At 42.6% G+C, this 21,284-nt stretch overlaps 1 protein-coding gene across 4 annotated transcripts in view; it reads right to left on the bottom strand.

The window, feature by feature from the left end:
• Positions 1-21,284, bottom strand: part of LOC147030159 (complement C3-like) — a 741,443-nt gene that overhangs the window by 344,410 nt on the left and 375,749 nt on the right. For all 4 annotated transcript variants that reach the window (XM_085873916.1, XM_085873917.1, XM_085873918.1 and 1 more), the window contains 4 exons: positions 19,677-19,886; positions 19,037-19,127; positions 13,897-13,973; positions 529-668 (listed from right to left, as the gene is read on the bottom strand). In XM_085873916.1, the coding sequence (XP_085730042.1) occupies positions 529-668; positions 13,897-13,973; positions 19,037-19,127; positions 19,677-19,886 (518 nt within the window). The remainder of the gene's footprint in view (positions 1-528; positions 669-13,896; positions 13,974-19,036; positions 19,128-19,676; positions 19,887-21,284) is intronic.

Below are 21,284 nucleotides of genomic sequence, written 5' to 3' on the forward strand. Positions count from 1 at the left end.
TGGGCTGTTATAACATCAGTCCAAACATCCTTCTCAAAAAAGAGGGGAAAGGCTCGAGGCAAAGAAAATATCCTTGGCAAAACAATGGATACGCTTGTCAAATTCCTTTCACAAAGGCAATTGGTGCTGGTAGACAGATATCATCAGGGTTTTGTCAAATTTCATCAGGGTTTGCTGATCTGTCAATCTACTTGTCAAATTCGATTTCCTGCGATTATGATAATGTAAATTTGAATAGGAATTTTAAGTTTAGCAGCATAGATTGCATGAAAAAAACATAAATTGGATTCAAATCCGTGCCTTTTGGTCTGGGGCAACCACTCAAGCGAGGGACTATTTTACTGCTTGTCGAAATAGAAGGGGAATGTATGGAGCAGCATACTGTGTTGAAAGCCATTGTGTTGAAAGATTATATTTTGGGAAAAATAGGATCAAGCTCTCTTTCATAATGTTTTTGTAATACAAGCAGCGATAATAAATATGCACCTTGATCCCTATCAACACAGACAAATGAATGAAATGACTTACTCTTTGTTCCAATGAGAGATAATTGTAGACAATGACTCGCATATCTGCTTGATCGTTGCGCCGGATAGAATATGGTAGGTGGATTTTTGCAAACAACGGTTCAAACACAATAATGTCCAAAGGATCTGCTACACATATGCCTGTGGACAGAATATAAGATTAGAAACATCGTACTGAATGATTCATTACATTGAACTGTTCGTATACCAGCTCGTATGTTCTGAAATGCAATGGTGTGCATTCGGAACACCATGAGAACTTTGCTCCACACTAAATTAAAATATACCATCAATTTATAATGAGGGGAAATAAGGTAAAATTTTGCACCCTTTCCCCTTGTCCCCTCCCAAACCCATTCGACATCACTTTTAACATGCCATACTGCCGTAGTAGCTTCTGCCACAATTTAAACTTAAGAACCATCACAAAACGAATAAATTACTGGCTATAAGTATGTGTGGCACTGTTATGATACATTTTAAGTCTGTTGGGTGATGGTTAATACGTGCATACATTTGGTGTTCAAGGGCAAAGATTATTTTTCACTTGTGAATACATGCTTAAAGTGGACTTTTCATGCATGCTAAGTGACAGTGGAGCATTATTTATCAAGTGACTGATACTGTAGTAGGTGCTGTATAATGTGTAACTCAGTGTACCAATCACATGTGGTCGAGTTGGTGGTCCTCTGCTCTATGGTTACATCTCTGCAGTTTCAACAGCAGTTCAAATGCATAAATGGTTGAGTACCAGGTTTGCTATGTTAGTCCATCTCCATTTTGTAGACGTTTGACCAGCTGCAATTGCATTTTAACAGAATTAAATTATGGTGTCCAGACATGCACTCCACATTTGTGGTCGTGTATTCGCGATTGTGGAGTTTAGAGGTTGAGTAATTGTAGCAAGGAAGCTTTTGTGTGCTTTTTGTCTTTTTTTCCGACTGTTGCTGAGCCATACAATAATTAGTAGCCCTCATCCACCTTCTTTTGAGTCATTTTGGTCCACTGCTCACTGCTTTTCTGATGTTTGTAGGAGCAATAACAGCCAACAGATAAAGGCTGTGAACATTAGTTGGCTTTTGTCTGATGGGATAATGGCATTATAAGCATTTGACACAGAATCAATTGTCCCAGCACATGTGGATTGTGGATCTTTTTCATACAACCCATTAATACTGATCAGATGTGGATAAACAGAGCACAAGGTTGGTGGTTTGCGTAGTTGTTGGATTGGCTCCCCACTACTAGTTTGCAATTTTTGTGGAGGATACCATGATGGACTATCACTTTCACCTATATATTTCCAACATACACTTTGTGCATTAGAAAATAGTCGATTGTCATTGCCAGATAAAATGGAATAAGACAGTGGTTAAGTTGTATCCCATTCCATGTAATACTAAGTTGCCATTTTATATTGATTATTCAAATGTGAGGTACGTACTTGTGTTTCTGGTTGAGATAACTCACTTGTGATTCTGCTCGTAATATTATGTCAAGCTATCTATTATGTAGAGCCATCTATAAGTTGGACTCAACATGTTAAAACTGTACACAGACATGTCAATGGTGGATTCTCATGTCAGGCTGGATTGGTTGTATATTTGTGCAATATGTCAGGTCAGGTCAGGAAAAGGAGCATGCACCAGAACAGCACATCGTTGTGTCCACTTTCTGTCGGTACTCCAGGAGCCTCCATCTGGAAATCCGCCAGGCATATGCCTGGCCATCCCTATCTACTTGAGATGCTGATCAACCTGCTGCAGCCACGAGGCACGTGGTCGGCCACATTGACCTCCTCCACTCCCGAGGCTACCTCGCTGAGAGAATCTGGTGAGTAGGATCAGCATCAGCAAAACGAGCCACATGTCCATACAGCCACAGCTGACACTCACAAACTATGCAGGTAACAAATCTCATTTGAGTCTCTCAGCAACCGCTCAATGGACACAAAGTCTGACTAGCGAGAGCCAAGGATTCTCCGAAGAGACCTGGTACCAAAGGAATTAAGTCTCCATCTCAGATCCCTGGTCAGAGTACAAGTCTCACATCCATAGAGCAAGACAAGAAGCAACAAGGACCTGAACACTCAGACCTTCATCCTCTCGCACAGGTACCAGCAGCACCACACCCCATGATCCAGTGAATCCATGACTCCCATATCACTGCCAAGGTAAGTGAATCTCTCCATGACCTCAACATTCTTGCCACAAACAGGTACAGACAGGGTGGCAGCATCCAAGATGTCAGTGGAAGCCTGGATCTTAGCTTTGACCCGGGAAACCCGTAATCCCAGTGGCTCCGACTCCTCATTCAGCACCTCGAGGGCACCCAAAAGGATATCTAGAGTCTCGGCAAAGATGACTGCATCATCTGCGAAATCAAGGGCAGAGATCTTGTCATTCCCAAATTATGCACAGCAGCTTGATCTCTCTGACATCCTCCCCAGAATCCAGTCCATACAAGTGCTGAAAAGTGTTGGGGCAGTGCACACCCCTGATGAACTCCAGTAACAACTGGAAATAAGTCAGAGATGGTATCACCACATCTCACAGCATTCTCAGTACCAGAATATAGTTAACACATCAGATTGATCAGTGTTGGTGGCACTCCACAAAGACCCAGAATCCTACAGAGGGCATCCCGATTCAAAGAATCAAACTGTTTACAGTGATCAACATAGGCTGCTCGCAGCCCTTGCCAAAACTCTCGTCTACGTTCAGTGAGGACCCGAAGAGCAAGGATACGGTCAATCATTGACCTCTTCGGTGAAAAGCCTGACTGCTCTGGACGCTGGTGCTCAAGCAAATGGTGGCAAACCCTATCAAGAATTATCCGAGCAAAGACCTTGCCCGGCACTGAGAGTAGCGTCATCCCTCGGTAGTTGTTGCAGTTTTGGCGATCACCCTTCCCTTTCCAGAGAGGGACAACAAGGCACCTTTTCCAGTCAGTTGGGATGATGTCTATGTTCCAGGCACAGCACAGAATTGCAAGCAACGACAGGAGTACAGCATTTCCACCAGCCTTGAGAAGTTCAGCATGGATACCACAGATCCCAGGAGCTTTACCCCATATCAACCGGTTCACCGCAGCCTGTGTTTCCACAAACGAAGGTGGACCGCAGTTGATTGGAGGGTCAGCAACAGTTATTGAAATACCCCTGACGTCCAAATTGACAGCTGGTGGATCAGCTTGGTACAACCGCTCAAAGTAACCGGCCCAGCAGGCCTTCACTTCAGACTCCTCTGTCAAGAGCCCACCACCTCTGCTCTAACTGCAGTACACCAACGGTTGGGCGTGGAGGAATGCAATGCACAAATTCCCCTGTAATCAGGACAAGAATCACTGCTCTACCCCCTCAAAACATTCCTCGCACATTAGCCTCCTTGTCCATCCTTAGTGCACGTCCAGTTTTGCATCTTCCTGAACAGCTCAGCTCTGCCATTCAGCCTGGCCCTGCAACTCTGGTCAATGTCATTCAGTGTCCCTTGAGAGACAAAATTCTTCTTCACCCTACGGTGAGTTCCAAGACATCGACTGGCAACATCAAGGATGGTAGGCTTGAAGGCACTCCACAACTCTTGAGGATCCCCCAAAGCACCCATCCCCCCAAATCTCCACTCAGGATGTTCGCTAACTCCTCAGCTCCCATCTCATCCTTGAGCTTGCCAACATTTAACCTAGGCTGGTAAGGCACCATTCTCCTGGATTTAAGCTGAAACTTCAGAGTTTCTTCAACAAGCCTGTGGTCAGTATTGAAGAACTGAGCACTCCAGTAGACCCTGCAGTCCTGGATCATCCTTCAGTGACAATCAGAGAGCACATGGTCAATCTCCTTTGCCACACCACCAGCATTGGAATACAAGTCCAACGATGAGCCTGTGGATGCCGAAACCATGAACCAACCATCTTACATCCATGACTTCTTGCAAAGTCAAGGAGCTTGGTGCTATTCTGGTTCACAGTTCCAGACCCACGGGGACCAACACACATCTCATAATCATCCCTATCAGTTCCATTCGATGCATTGAAATCCCCCAAGACAAGAAGAGTATCTCGCCTGGGGCACTGATCATCATCAACCACAGACTCGAGCGTAGCATAGAATGCGTCCTTCACAGTGAGGTTGCACGCCTCAGTCACAGCATATACAGCGACCAGGAAAATGACACACAAGGAGTGATGAATCCTTAGTCCCATAATACGCTCATTGACCAGTGTTACCTCAATTATCATTGGAGTCAGCTTATTGGACACGGCTCCAGCAACTCTTTGGGCATTGTAACCATCAGAGCAACCAGACCAATAGTTTGTGTAACCACCCGCCATGATCTCGCCACAATCCAGTCTCCGAAACTCAGAGAGTGCTGCAATGCCAATGTCCAAACACTTGAGGACAGATGATAACAAAGACAGGTGATCATCCTCTCTTCGGGATCGGACATTCTAGGCACCCACCCAAAGGGAACGCCTCAGGTTAACCCAAGGAGATCCTGTCTGGTGGATGACACCTCAGCACCACCCCGACACACACTACCACAATCTGACCCAGGAAGGTTACCCCATGATTTCCCTCCTATCATCAAAGATTGGGGGTCCTGAAGGCTTTGCCCCAATCCCATCATCCGGTGAGCTGCCCTGCAAAGGGAAGCTGCAAAGGAGGTACTCCCACAGAGTGGGTTTTCAGATATATTTTTTTAATGCTTTGAGAATGTTTCGTGGAATGAAAGGTTTTAGGGGGGACGGAGTGCAAATCCTGCCACCAACCTCCTAATCAAAAGTAACCCAACAGGAGGACATCCGCAGACACATTTGGGCACTAGATATGGATGGCTGTTGGCTCACAAGGAGCTCCTCCGCCCTTTGACAGGTTTTCTTCTTCATCCTGCTGGGTGTCCATAACATACACCCTCCTCACCCAGAGTGTTGGTGGGGGAGTCTGTTTCGTCGCGGATAACCCGACCATGGAACAGGTTAGTACAGGTTTACATGGTACCTGTAGCAAGTCACAGATCTAATCTGACCTGACCTGACACACTTAATGTGATATGCTAGCTCGCTAACTTGTGGAAGATTGTTAAGCTGTCAATAGCACCAACTTTTCTTTCCTCAACACCACAATAATTCATCTATTCTCAAGCAGAGCACGTATGAGCTCTATAATCTGAGGGTCTTTGGTCATCTGTCCCCATCCTGGTCTTTGGTCATGTGTGTTCATCTGAAGGGCTTCTACTCTGTAAAGCTCACAAAAAAGTGTGTCCATATTGAGGTAAGCTCGAAAACATCATCTTTCAAATCTTAAGGCTGAACTCTACAGTCAGTCTCCTTCCTCAAAGTAATGGACCCACCTTGTCAAGATTGTTGCTGGTGTGTACTCCCTCTCAATCACCTAAAATGGAATATCTGCAAATTTGGCCCAAGGTAAGACAGAATATCTTAACTCAGTGTTTGTTTTCAAATCATATGTATCCAACTGATCCCTTTCTATCCTGAAATTAGCTCCCCCATGCCAAATGTCTACTGGACTTGTTACCTTCTCACTGGAGAAGATAGAAAAAAGTTCTGGCGAGCCTCGACCCTGCTTTGGCGACCTGTCCAGATAACATCAGTACCCATATTTTCAAATTGTGCTCGACTTCTCCTCTTATCTGTCTGCTATATTTAATCTGTCCTTCTCCTTTGGCCACCTCCTGCCTGCTTGTAAATCAGCAAACATTTCTCCCATCCACAAAAGGGTGGAAATATATATATATATACTTTCAACTGCAGAGCAGCAAGTCTGCTTCCAATTATAAGCAAAGTAATGACATCTATACTTGCAACTGATAAGAAAAATAATAGTATTAATTATCTTTGGGCATGTGGTTCATTTTAACACTTCCACTCTGTAAAGCTCACATGTCAAGTCTAAACCGAGGTCAAGTTTTTGCATGCCGAGTATCGACGAAGCACTGGGATGAGGGGCAAAATTTTGGTGTCCTGTCTGTCTATCCTACGTCACAGTCTCCTTTTCATTGTCCGTCTACCCTACATCACAGCATTACGTCGCATCTATGTTCGACTCACTCACATGCTACTCACTCTCTGATCTTAATTAATCCCACCACACTATTTTGTCAAAACTTTGTCTAAGATACGGATTCCTGTTTTCGCATCTATGTTCCATCATAATTACACAATGGCTCGACACGCAATGCATGGACTTCCACTTGTTCTTCATTTCAAAGAGCCCAAAACTATGACCATAAGTTTGGATTCCATCCCTGTGACATCACCATCATGATGTGCTATACTGTGACCCCCGAGAGTGCCTCTTGCATTGTGAATCAATGTGCTGCTGTGCCTCAACATAGCACAGCTCAGAGCACACAGTTTTGCAGTTAAGAAAAATTCAATCATGATTTCTCAATAGATTCCTTCCACAGATTCCAGGAGAGACTGATTTAATGATGGGTCGCATGTCCATCCCAGACAGTGGTTCTCCATAGAGATAAAAAAGGGTGGTCAAAAAGGGTGGAAAAAATATATACTTTCAACTGTAATGTTGAAACAAAGTTCTTCTAAGTTGTGGGATCCTTTAACTCATATTAGGAGAGAGGACCCTCAGCTTAATGCAGCCATTGATGCAATATTCTGCCTGTAAACATAAGGCTGATAATAATATAATCAAACCCAGCAGCGAATAGGTAAGTGCACTATTCTGTTCTCTCGATCAACTTATCACACACATTATCCACATAAATTTTTTACAAAACGCAATATATCGAACAAAAATCTTTGAAGTTATACAATCTGGAAAATTAAAGAAAGCATAAAAACTGTTGCTAATTCCAGCAAATAACTAGCAGTCTGCATTGTTTCCACAAGAGAATACTAGAACGGCACTCGATAGAGCATATACCTCCACCAGGCTCTGAAGTTTATGCTTTCTATCCCACTGATGTTTCATTGTCAGGTCAGGCCAGGCTAGGTCAGATCTGTGACTTGCTGCAGGTACCATGTTAACCTGTACTAACCTGCTTCATGGTCAGGTTGTCGGCGACTAAACTGTCTCCTCCACCAGGTTTCCTGGTGAGGAGGGTGTATGGATATGGACACCCAGCAGGATTAAAAACGAAACCTTTCAAAGGGTAGAGAAGCTCCTTATGAGCCAACGGCCATCCATATTTGGTACCCAACTGTGTCTGTGGATGTCCTTCTGCAATTGGATTACCTTTTTTGAGGAGATTTGCACTTCGGCCACCGTAGCACTCTTCACTCCGCAAAACACACAAATAAGGCAAATAAAACTGAACACCCACTCCATAGGAGTACCTCCAGTGGAGCTGCCCTTCGTAGGGCAGCTCAATGGTTGACAGGATCGGGGGGGGGGGGTGGGAGGCAAAGAATTTCGGACCCCATTCTTTGACGATAGGAAGAAAAACACAGGGTAACATTCCTGTGTCAGGTTGTGGTGGTGTGTATCGGGGTGTTGCTGAGGTGTCAGCCACCAAATGGCAATGTCCTCGGATTAACCTGAGGTGGTCCCTTTATGTGGGTGCCTGGAAAGTCCTCTCTCCAAGAAAAGATGATCACCTGTCTCTGCTATCATCTGAGCTCCAGCGTTTGAACATCAGTATTACAGCACTCTCTGAGGTTCGGAAACCGGATGGTGATGAGATCATGGCGGGTGGTTACACCTACGACTGGTCTGGTTGCTCTGATGGTTACCATGCCCAAGGAGTTGCTGTAGCTGTGTCCAAGAAGTTTAATCCCATGATAATTGAGGTAACACTGGTCAACGAGCATATTATGAGACTGAGTATTCATCACTCTTTGGGTGTCATTTCCCTGTTCTCAGGATACAGTGCCCTCCATAACTATTGTAACAGTGAAGTCAATTTTGTTGTTAATGCTATGTACTCAAGAAATTTAGATTTGAGATCAAAATATGAATATGAGGCAAGATTACAGAAGGTCAGCTTTTAATTCTTGTTTTTGAAGGCGTGTATATTTTACCATTACAGAACAATAGCACTTCATACAGTATGCTCAGTCCCCTCCCCCCTCATTTTAGGAAAGCACAAGTATTGGAACAGATTAACTTAAAGTAAATTAAAGTCGTACAATAGTTCGAATTTGGTTGCATATCCCTTGCATGCAATAACTGCATTGAGCATGTGACCTAATGACGTCACCAAACTCTTGGTATCTTCCTTTGAACTGCTTTTCCAAGCCTTTAAAGCAGACATTTTCAGTCGTTGTTTGTTTGTTTGTTATTCTTTTGGGGGGTAGGGTTCTAACTTTAGTCTCCTCTTCAGCAAGTGAAATGCATGCTCAATTAGATTTAAATCAGGATATTGACATGGCCAGTCCAAACCCTTCCACTTTTTCCCCTGATGAACTCCTTGGTTGCGTTGGCAGTGTGTTTTGGGCCATTGTCTTGCTGTATGGTGAAGTGCTGCCCAGTGAGGCATTTTCTTGTACATAAGCAGACAAAATGTTTCTATACACTTTTGAATTAATTGTGCTGCTGCCATCATTAATTACATAATCAATAAAAATGAGTGAACCAGTTCCAGGGGGCAGCCATGCAAGCCCAAGCCATGAGACTACATCCACCATGCTTCACAGATGAAGTAGTATGCTTTGGATCCAATGCAGTTCCTTCCTCTCTCCACACTATCGCATTTTCACCACTTTGGTGAAGGTTTATATTTGTTTCATCTGCCCATAAAACTTTGTTCCAGAACTCTACTGGCTCACCTCTGTACTTCTTGGCAAATTCTAACCTGGCCTTCATTTGTTGGTGCTGATGAGAAGTTTTCATCTTGTGGTGTGGCCTTTGTAATTCTGCTGTCAGTCTTCTGCGAACTGTAGATTGGGACATTTTCACCCCTGTACTTTGGAGGTTGTTGGTGATGTCATCGACGGTTGTTTTAGGGTTTTTCTTCATAGCTCTGATGATTTTCCTGTCATCAACTGCAATTATTTTCCTTTAGCGACCTGGCCATTGTCTACTGCTAAGTACACTAGTGGTTTCTTTCTTTTTCAAGATATTCCAAATTGTTGTATTTGCCACACCCAATTTTTGTGCTATGGTTCTAATTGAATTATTCTGTTCTTTCAGCTTCCAAATTGCTTGCTTTTCTTTCATAGACAGTTCATTGGTCTTCATGTTGGTTTATGCTAACTGACTCCAAAGGCAAAAGCCAAGACGAGGCATTCACAGCTCTTTTAGGAGTGAACAATCAATGCAACAAGAAACACCTGAGCACCAAGAAACACCTGAGCACCAAGAAACACCTGAGCACCAAGAAACACCTGTCAATCATTTGTTCCAATACTTATGCTTACCTAAAATGGGGGGACTGAACATAAAAAGTGTTATTGTTCGACAATGGTAAAACAAATATGCATAGAAATACCAATAAATAAAAGCTGACAAAATGTACTCTTGCCTCATATTCATCTTTTGATCTTAAATCCAAATGTCTTCAGTATATAGCAATAATAACAAATTTGACTTCACTGTACATTCCAATACTTATGGAGGGCAGTATATATATATATATATATATATAGATATATATATATATACTCCCACTCAGGCAAGTGATTTTGCTGTGAAGGAGACATGCTTTGCTCGAGTCTGAGGTTGATCATTGCCCCAGGTGATGTACTCTTCTAGTCTTTGTGGATTTCAAATTTCAATGTATCGACTGGCACTGAGATATGTGTAGAGACAATGGTTATGAGACATGTGTTGATTCCAATGGGTCTGGAACTATGAACCAGAATAGCACTAAGTTCCTTGACTTTGCAAGAAGTGGTGGGCTTAGGGGGGCTGGTTCATGGTTTCAGCGCCCACACCCTCATCGCTGGACTTGGTATTCCAACTTAGTGTGGCAAAGGAGATTGACCACGTGCTCGGTGATGGTCGCTGGATGATGATTCAGAACTGCAGGGTCTACAGAGAGCACAGTTCCTCAATACCGACCACAGGCTTGTTATAGTAACTTGGAAGTTGCAGGTCAAATCCAGGGCAATGGTACCATCCCAGCCTGGGCTGGATGTTGGCAGGCTCAAGGACGAGAGGGAAGAAGAGGAGTTTGCAAACAGCTGAGTGCAGATTTTGGGGTTATGGGTGTTTCAGGAGATCCTGAAGAGTTGTGGAGTGCCTTAAAGACTACCAACTTTGATGTTGCTGGTGGTTGTCTTGGAACCCACTGTCATGTGAAGAACTGTGTCGCCAAGGGACAACAGATACCATTGACCAGAGTGGCATGGCTACTGAGCTGAGCTGCTCAGGAAACCGAGGCAAAAACTTTATGTTCGCTGAGGGCGGACAAGGAGGCCGATGAGTGAGGAATCAATGAAGGAATAGAGCATTACCTGTGGTCAAGTTATTCTCGCCCTGCTTACAGAGGAAATTGTGTATTGTGTTGCTCCAAGGCTGTCCCTTGGTGTACTGCAGTTAGAGCAGAGGGTGGTGAGCTCTTCACAGAGGAATCAGAAGTGAAGGTCTGCTGAAACATTTCCCTGAATGGCTGTACCAGGCTGACTCACCAGCTGTTGACTTGGATATCAGGGGAGTTACCAGCCCTAATGCTGACCCTCCAATAAACCGTGAACCACCTTTGTTTGTGGAAACACAGGCTGCAGTGAAACAGTTGAAATGGGGCTAAAGCTCATGGGATCTGTGGCATTCATACTGAACTTCTCATGGCTGGTGGAAATGTTGTACTCACGTCATTGCATGCAGTTATATGCTCTGTTTGGAGCACAGGCATCATCCCAACTGACTGGAAGAGGGGCCTTGTTGTCCCTCTCTGGAAAGGGAAGGGTGATCGCCAAGACTGCAACAACTACCGAGGGGTGACGCTGCTCTCAGTGCCGGGCAAGGTCTTTGCTCGGATAATGATTGATTGGGTTCGCCACCATCTGCTTGAGCACCACTACTCAGAGAAGTTGGGCTTTATTCCAAAGAGGTCAACCATTGACCGTATTCTTGTTCTGAGGATCCTAACAGAATGCAGGTGGGAGTTTCAACAGGGGCTGCTCGCAGCCTATGTTGATCTCCATAAACTGTTCAATTCAGAGATGCCATCGAGAGGATTCTCAGTCTTTGAGAGGTGCCACCAAAACTGATCAATCTGATTTCGGAATGACACTCTGGTACTGAGTGCTGTGAGGTGTGGTAGTTCAATCTACCGACTTATTTCCAGTTGTTACTGGAGTTTGTCAGGGGTGTGAAATGGCCCCCACACTTTTCAGTGCTTGTATGGACAGGATTCTTGGGAGAATGTCAGAGAGATCAAGCTGTGGTGCATTGTTTGGGAATGTCAGGGTCTCTGACCTTGATTCCACAGGTGAAAGTCATCTTTGCATAGACACTGGATATCCTTATGGGGACCATCAAAGTGCTGAATGAGGAGTCATAGGCGCTGGGATTATGGGTTTCCTGTGTCAAAACTAAGATCCAGGTTATCAATGAGATCTTGGATGTTGCTATCTTGTCTGTTCCCGTTTGTGGTGAGGATGTTGAGGTCACACAGAGATTCACTTACCTTGGCAGTGATATTCATGTCTCTGCATGTTTTGAGACAGAGGTCGATAGACGTTTGGTTTGGGCCTGGGTAGTCATGAATTCACTGGATCATGTCGTCTGCTGCTGTCAGTACCTATGCAGGAGTCTTTAAGACCTTCGTGCTTCCAGTGTTGCTCTACCGATGTGAGACTTGGACTCTAACCAGGAATCTGAGATGGAGAATAAAAACTTCTTCAGTACTAGGTCTCTTCGGAGAATCCTTGGCTCTTGCTGGTCAGACTTTGTGTCCATTGAGAGTTTGCTGTGAGAGAGACAGATGAGATTTGTTACTTCGATAGTCCATGAGCGTCAGCTGCATCTGTATGGATATGTGGCTTGTGTTCTTGACTCTGATCTTGATCATCAGATTCTCTCATCAACAGAGACTCCTGGATGGAGGAAGCCAACGGGTTGACTTGCAGCAGGTTGATTGGCATCTCAAGTAGATGGGGATGGGCCAGGCCAGGTACGTATGTACGTGCAATGTCGTGTCTTGTGTCGGGAGAACCATTATTCAAAGAAAGATGTTGGGATGGTGTCACATGATCATTTCTTGTGCCTAACCCTACCTTGTTTACATAGTTTTTGGAGGAACATCCCAACATCCTTTTGCATTAAAAAAATGTTTTTATTACTTGTTTCTTTTCTTTTTTGGACATGTATTTGCGTCCTGGAGAATTTCATTGTTATTGCACGAAATTATTTTTATATTCTTAGGATTTGTGTTGCATTAAACACAAGCCGTACCCCCTTCCCCCCTCCCCCTTTCAAGTGGAATGATACGAGTACAGAAGGACAATTTGAAGTGGTGTCCAATCTTTGTTGAAGTTAATTTAGTGACTAAATTGATGTGATGGGAATTTCTGATTCTAAAGTGTTTTGTCAAGAGTATGTGACAAGAGAGCCTTTATTAACTACCAGTAGAGTACCCACCCCTGGGTGGGTCGAGTTTATGCATTACTTGCTGAAAATAAGTATAGTCTGTATTTTAAAAGAAGAATATAGATGTTTGCATGGTGTGCGCTTAAAAGGTTCGAGATGGTCTCATATTAGTTAGTATCGAAGGGTACATTCTCATATTAGTTAGTATCAAAGGGGTCGAAAGTATCTCATCTATCAAGCATGTAAAAATGGTCTAAGGCATGTAAAAAGAATGGTCCAAGGCATGTAAAAAGGATCAAGTGGTCTAAACCTCTAAATGGTCAAGGATCAAAGCTGTCTGTAATCTGTCTGAAGGGTGTAAGGGGTTCAAATGGTGTTGAGGTCTGAGGGGTCAAAAGGGATTTTGAGGGGTGTAAGGGTCTAAAGGTTCTATGGTCTAAAGTGTATAAAAAGACAAAAGTTTGATGGGATCTAAAAGTGTCTGAAGTGTTGAAAGGTATTAAAGATAAAAGGGTTCTTAAGTGTCATTGGGGTCTTGGGGCCTTCAGGGTCTTCAGGGGTTTGAGGGAACTCAGGGGTCTTTGGGGTATTAAGGGTCTTAGGTTTATTAAGGGTCTTAGGGTTGTTAAGGGTCATACAGTTTCAAAGGTTCTTTGGGGTATAAAGGGTCTTGAGGGACTTCAAGGGTCTTGAGGGTTTTTGGGGCCTTGGGATATTAAAGGCTCTTGGAGTCTTTAGGATCTTTAGGGTCAAAGGGGTCTTAAAGGGTCATTGAACAGCATACCATCATCATGAATAAATCATCATCATGAATAAGTCATGAATAAAACAGCATACCATCACCTCTTTTGATTAACTTTTTATGCCATTGAATAGAGCTATAAATCATCCTTCACAGCTGTTCATCCTTTGACTTACCTTGATTATCAGAAATGCTTATTGCTTGAAGTTCCCAAGTTGTGATCGAATGCGGTACAGTGCGAGAGACAATCATGCTATGTTAAAAAAAAAAGAAACAAAAAATATGTTTAGGTAATTTCATTGAATTTGCTTTAGGGCAAATTAAAAATTAAAAAGGCAATGAATTCGATTTTTTAAAATTGTTTTTGAAAAACACATCAGTAAAAAGTTCACTCTTTATCTATGCTATAAAAAAGCTGTTTGTCGGTGTGTCTCAGTCTGTCAGTCTGTGTCACCATTTTTCTCAGGGATGGCTGAACAGATCTTCATCAAACTTACAGAGGTTCGTCATTGCATGCTGTGAAGTGTTTTCAGCAAAAAAAAAAAAAAAATTGAAAATTTCGAAAAACATTTTTAGATTTTAAAAATAAAATCACTCTATAGTGCTGAAGACTTTTTGATTAATCAAAGATGCATACATATAAATAAATACAAAACAACTACCAGACATTTAAATACAAATAAACCTCTTCCAGAAGTGGTCAAATTTGGCGGTACATCTTCCTGAACTGCACCATATTTATAGATCGGGGAAATCTTAACCCAGAAAAATCAACGACGCATTCACCAGCATCCATTCAACAAATAACATCTAATTCCACCTCTAAGGTAAAACATTTACAATGCCTCTTCAACCAATAATTGACAGGGTGTTTACAGAGTCCCATTAACCCCTCCGTAGAACCTGATAAATTAATATAATGAACACACAAGAGGTATACATGTAAAGTGATTTCTCTGTGCCATTGATGGGTGGGGTTAGTGCCCAGGATACTGTTTGGGCCCAGGTTATTGATTGCATATATGGTGATGTGGGTGCAAATGTTTTTGTCATTGTCATTGATCAGTCTGTGGCTTGGTCATTGATCTTTTGAAGGATGTTATTGTAGTGTTTTTGTGGTGTAGTCTTAATGTGTTAAACCGGTCTGTGGGTGGTTGGACATGCAGTGCCACGGGTGATTATAGTTGGCACTTGCAGCTGCAAGGAACTGTGCAGTTCTTAAGTCCAAGTTGTCTTTGATTTTTTTTTAATATTTTTGCCTCTGTGTGTAGGTGCTCGATGGGTGTTGTTCATGTGCAACCTATGATGATGTGAAGGACTTTGTTTTGTATGGTGTGTAGGGTGTTGAGATGTGTCTTTCATAAGCTGGAGGCCCAGGATGATCTGGCAGAGTCAATGACTGATCCAACATACTGTTTGTACATTAGCACATGGCGCGCCCTTTCATTCGAATCTATATGTCGATTTACAATGGCATCTCACCTTGCTCAACCTCCGCTCACCAAAAGCAAACCACCTCGACCACCAACATCTCCCACACAAGGGAAAGGTCATCCCGGGCCTCCTCGCACCTCCGCATCAATACAGTTCACCACCAGGCAGAGTTGCACGGCCCAGGCGCTCAGGCTGCGTGGCGTGAGGACAGGCCAGGCACATTAACACCACCAACCGCAGCTCTCCGGGGGTGCCCCGAGCAGGCATGCGGGACCGACACGACTCTTGTTCAGTCGCCAGAACACGGTCCTGGAGTTCGGTGCTCCAGGCCATCTCACGCTGGATGTGCGATTTGGACCACTTGTGGACCCGGGAGCCTGGCAGGGCAGGGCCAAGACCCAATAGGAGAGCACTATTCGGATGACGGCGTGTCGCTTCGAGGAATCACCCCACCCTTCGCCCGGGGCTTATGGGGGGTGGATTGCAAAGCTGTCTGCCACCTCTCACTCTCTCTTTCTCTGCACTTCCTCGCCTGCCCGTCTCGCCAACCTCTCCGCCGGTCTCACCCAATTCTCTACCTCTCTGCTCTGCCCTCTCTTCACCGCTCCTCTTTGCCTGCCTGTCACTGCATCTACACTCGAGGTTGGTGTGCGACAAATGTTCTTCTGGACCATTGTGGAGCACATCTTTCCACGAGCCACGGCAAAGTGATTAATCAGAAGATAATGCGCCGACTCTTAAGGTGTGATCGCTCAAGTGGAGCATCCCCCAAATCGTACTGGGTTGCGTAATCGGACAACCGCGCCAGGTATTGCAAGGCCACTTGTCCTCATCTGCTCTCCTTCCTTCGGGCTATTTAATCTTCATCGGATTTGTATGTGTGTATTTGATGGTGCCTGTCATAGCATAAGTTAAGATTGTAGAAGATACAATGGGATAAGTCTGCTCTGTTTCTGCTTTTGTAAATTGCTTGCCTTTTGTCACACCCCACAAATTCCTTGCTGTCCCTGCTGTACATAATAATAAACCCCATTAACTGTGCCACATACCTTTCCTCACCTTATTGTAAATAAATGCTTTGTATAGAAATGTTCCCAGCTCATTTTCCTCTTTTCCTAAATTGGTCCAGTATGGTCCGTATCCTAGCCGAGCCGAGACGTTATCCCCCAATGATCTGTTTTTCTAGCCGGTACGTTCTTGGGCAGTTACGCTAGGCTACATCTTATCTGGTAAGGTGATCCAGTTTGAACAAGGCGTTCCGAGGGCATGTCCCCTGGTAATTAGATCACGTGACCATTAGGTTAACGGTATCCAGTAGATGGAGGACCCAAAGTCACGTGGTTGAGTTATTGGCGTTCATGGTCGATTAGCGACCCGCCGCGTCACTGAGTTATCTGTGTGCGATGGCCTGCGATTCTGGAGAGTCTGTTGGGAACCCGAGGTCGCTTCCCACCCCCCCTCCCCACTCTTGTGGTCTTCTCGTCCCGACCCCGGGTCCGCAACAATATGATTCTTCTTGGTCAAAAGCACATTCAGTTGATAAGTTAGTCAGCCCTCACCCACGTACAGTCAAAGTGAAATAACTCCTCTGCATGAGGGAATATCGCTTGTGGAAGTTTTTTTTTTGAACCAACACATCAAAATCTATGGGAAAGAACCATTTCCATGTAGTTTGCAATTGGGTAGTGCAAAAACATTTTTCTAGCCATTTGCAGAACCAATAGATTATGGCCTATATGTGATGAGGCCTCCACGTATGGTGTCTGGCCTGTCTGTGCATATTGGTGTACAGTTGAGGATGGTTGGTGTTTTGTTTTTCGTTTGTTATTTGATGGCTATGTGAATGTTGTTTGTGATAGATGGCATCCTCAGCAAGGCCATGCAACTTAAAAACTCCACTGTTATATTGGAGGATATTAAGGTTATGTGTGTATTTTTGTGGCCAATGTGGTTGGTTGTGTGCAGGTTGTGGTGGTGTATGGGGTGGAAGTGATGAGTGTAGTGGTAATGTGTTTGGGACTCATATAGGTGCGTCCTAGTGTGGGTCTGAACTTGGATTCGGCCGAAAGATACAGCTGCAGGTTAATCAACGTGTATCGAATGTTTGTTTACTGAGAGTGGTGCAGACTAAATGGAATTCTTTGCCGTGCCTTGTGCAGCAGTCAAAATCCCATCTGGCCCTTTTGTGTGCTCCTTCCATGTCCTTCTAAAGGGTTTCGACTGATGTAATATAATAAATGTTACCACTGGAGCCATTGCATTTAGCTCCCAAGCCCGCTCCTTTTTTAATCCCGGAAAGACGGGTTTTTAAAACAGGCATCTTTTTGATTAAATGAACACATTTTCATTCCGAGTAAATTAATCATTAGCTTTCTAACGGTACCACTTTTATTGTTCTACAACAGCATGAATCCTTTAGAATAAAGGGTGACACACTGACAGATGGACAGACACATCTCCTTTTAGTAATACAGTACATGATGATTAGTACACAGTATAACTTCAAAATAACATGTTGGTATTTCCTTTGTTCTTTTTAACTTTAATTCTCATGCTTTCACCATATCTTCTCATTGTCTTTTCAATAGGCCTACCCACTGACCCCTTCCTCTTCATCAGCCTAAAATTTCACTTTTCACACTTGTTTCTGTGCAATGAATGCTTCATGCATGTTCCTCATGGTTCCATTGTTATTGCAATGGCCCAAAATACTGTCCTCCAGCATCAAAAATAAAACCAAGGTACAGTGACATCAGAATGAATATGACGAATATCATCTGCAAGAAATTCCATGCTGAGTGATGAAATATTGTTTTCACACACCAGTATTACAAATCCACACCGTAAAAGGCAGCAAGCAACAATCAAGTAGATTTCAAAAAGTTTACAAAAACCCCAATGTTGCACAGCAATCTCAGACACGTTTTCCACTTCCACAAAATAAAATTGGGGACATCAGGAATGTAAGTAAAAACGGTACCATAAAAGATGGGGAAAAGAGGGATGGAATGTAAGAGAGAAAATATTTATTGTAAGTTTTGAGTGGAGCACAATGCCAAACAGTGACATGACTGAACTCGAATGGCACGCGGTGAAGCGCCAACCTCCATCAGGCTGAACAGTTTACATTTTGTATCCCACCGATAGGCCAAATCTGTATTAGGACCTTAACCACAAACGAATTGGCTTTTTATTGTCAACGACCCAACTCATCCACCAAGTTTTGTCATAACCCGTCCACAATTTTTGAAATATCATCGTTTTTGGCCTCATCTCTCAATTGGGAAGAATCACTTTTAAAATTCTGGTGTCTGGATCCAGATGTGGATCCTCTACAACTCAAATAAATTCGTTCTCATCAAAACACCCAAAATGTCCATCAAGTTTTGTTCGAATTTGTCCATACCTTTTGAGATACCAGGCTATATATCGGTTTTGATCCCATTTCTCAATGATGAAGAATCATGTAAAATATTTTAGTATCTGTATCTTCATGAAAAATTATTTAATTTGTCCCTGTCACACAACCAACCTGTCCACCAGGTTCCGTCCATATTTGTCCACAACTTTTTGAGATATCCTGCTCATAGACAGACAAACAGGGGTGAAAACATAACCTCCATTGACGTTCGGTAGTAGAGGTAATGAATATGGATTTTAATTACCATATGCTATCCAGCAGAAAGATTGGCTCCAACAAAAAAGACCCAGCTTATCAAATTGGTATTCAAACTGGTTGGAATAGTTTCCATAGGACATGATTCAAAATATTGAACTTGTGCCCATGATATGTTATAATTTGGTTAATTACTCAATGAATGACTGCCTATGATTATGATTTCTGCTATTGCAATGTAAATATAATTAAACTAACATCCTCACCTGTTTTTGTCAAGATCATGAGTTTCCCAGAAGAAACTAAGTGGGAAGTCATTGCGGATGTAAACGTCTTTCTCCAAAAATTCGTTTGCATCTGATAAGAAGGTGTGAACAGCCATAAGAAACACGTTAAATATTTCATAGTAGAATGGAAAACTGGTCTTAATCGTGAATGTTATCTTCATTATGCATCAGCGCAAAGGCAGAACAATGAATTAAATCAACGGGACATTGATTGAGATATGCTATCTGCCATAGGAAGCAAGGAGAAGCTGGGGTTTCAGGCATAAACCCTCTTTTGCTCTGACAGAGTTAACCCCCGAAACATCAGCTTCTCCTTGCTTCCCATGGCAATTAACATATCTCAATCAATGTCTGGTTGAATTCATCTGTTATTAATTATTTCATAACCTTGATTAATGAACAAAGAACATTTAAAGCATTTATTAGATAAAAGATACAGAGAATCAGCAAAATGGATGCAGTACAGTGTTAGAGAATAGATTTCCAGCGAAATAAAATGTTCTGTCTAAAACACCTCAAAGGTTGTGTTGGCTTTGCAATAAACTCCATGGGATTCGCAGGAGCATAGAGATAGGATTGGAATAATGCCTAAGTTTTTATTGAGATCAATTGGACATACTGCGTGCATGGACGTCCATTTCTTCCTCTTCTTCATATTCCAGATAATAACGCTCATCATATGCATCTTTGCAACACTTCTTGTAGATCTCACGGCAGTCATCTTTCTCAGTCACAAATTCAGCACGGCTCTCACACGTCTCCTCAGGCAAGTTGATACGTTGTCCGTCTGAGCAGCAGCGCCTTTTCTGTTCCACTTTATATTCTTCAACTGCCACACAATAGGAGTTGTCAGCATTTGTATGCAGGATAATGTGAATAAAATGAAAAGTGAAAAATCATTTGTGTTTTCTTTGAATGTATTGAAAATAAGAATATATTGAAATATGACTTCTAATGTATCTAATGCAATGAAATACGACTACTGGTTTGGGGTTTGCTTGAATCTGCATCTGCTCCTTACACTTCAACAAAGCTAAGTTTCCGAGACTGGATCTGCCCTGTCTGCTATGTTTTTATTTTCATCCCATTTTCTGTGTTAAATCATACAGTATTTTCCTGTCTTGTCAAATTAGTTTTGGTGTTGCTGAAGACCTACGACTCAGAGAGCCGGCATGTACATTCCGTCTCAGTTTTGATGCTGCATTCCTCATTCCATTTCTTTTCTCCAACATATTGTCTTTTCTGCTTCCAGAACATTATCCTATTCCCCCTCCTCACTTCAACAAAAAACAACAAACGAAAAACAAAAAAATTACCAAAATAAAAAAGAAAACTTTCTTTTTCAGCCCAAAACACAATCTCAATCTGCCTCTGCCTGCATGTACATATATATGTATATATATATATATATATATATATATATATATATATATATATATATATATATATATATATATATATATATATATATATATATATACATACATACAATATACATACATATATACATATATATATATATATATATATATATATATATATATATATATATATAATGTACTCACATTTTGGCTCCTCATAGCTCATTGAATTTGTCATTTCTTTTCAGATCAAATTGACCCTAATAATGGCAGAAGTACGACTAGGTTTGGAAGAAAGAAAATTTATCATAAAGTGCTACTGGAAGCACGAAAACATCATGGAAGTGCAAAGACAATTTAGAAGACATTTTCACAAAGATCCACCAATGCGACGCACCATTGCTCGCATCCGAGATAAGTTTGAAACAGATGGAACTTTGCATGATGTCCATAAGGAGCATTCAGGAAGACCACGGCCATCAACCACCCCACAAAGGAAAATCAATTGCAAGAAACCCTCCACCGATCCCCACGGACAGGAATCCCAAAATCAAGCGCCCATCGCATTTTGAAGCGAATTAATTGGAAAAGTTACATTCCAAAATTAATCCACGCTCTAAATGAAGACGATCCTGACCGGAGAGCTGAATTTTGTGAGTGGTACCTGGGCAAATGCGAAGAAGATGCAGCATTTCCATCCAAAATTGTTTGGAGCGATGAGGCCAGCTTCAAGTTAAATGGCTCAATTAACTGACACAATTGCACATCCTGGGATCCTGAAAATCCGCATGTTACTATGGAACACCATTTAAAAACTTACCAGGGGTTACTGTGTGGTGTGGGATATCAGCATTGGGCATCCTAGG

This window comes from Eptatretus burgeri, chromosome 3 (assembly GCF_056783735.1).
Source record: "Eptatretus burgeri isolate ZD-2024b chromosome 3, Ebu_testis_v1, whole genome shotgun sequence".
NCBI lineage: Eukaryota > Metazoa > Chordata > Myxini > Myxiniformes > Myxinidae > Eptatretus > Eptatretus burgeri.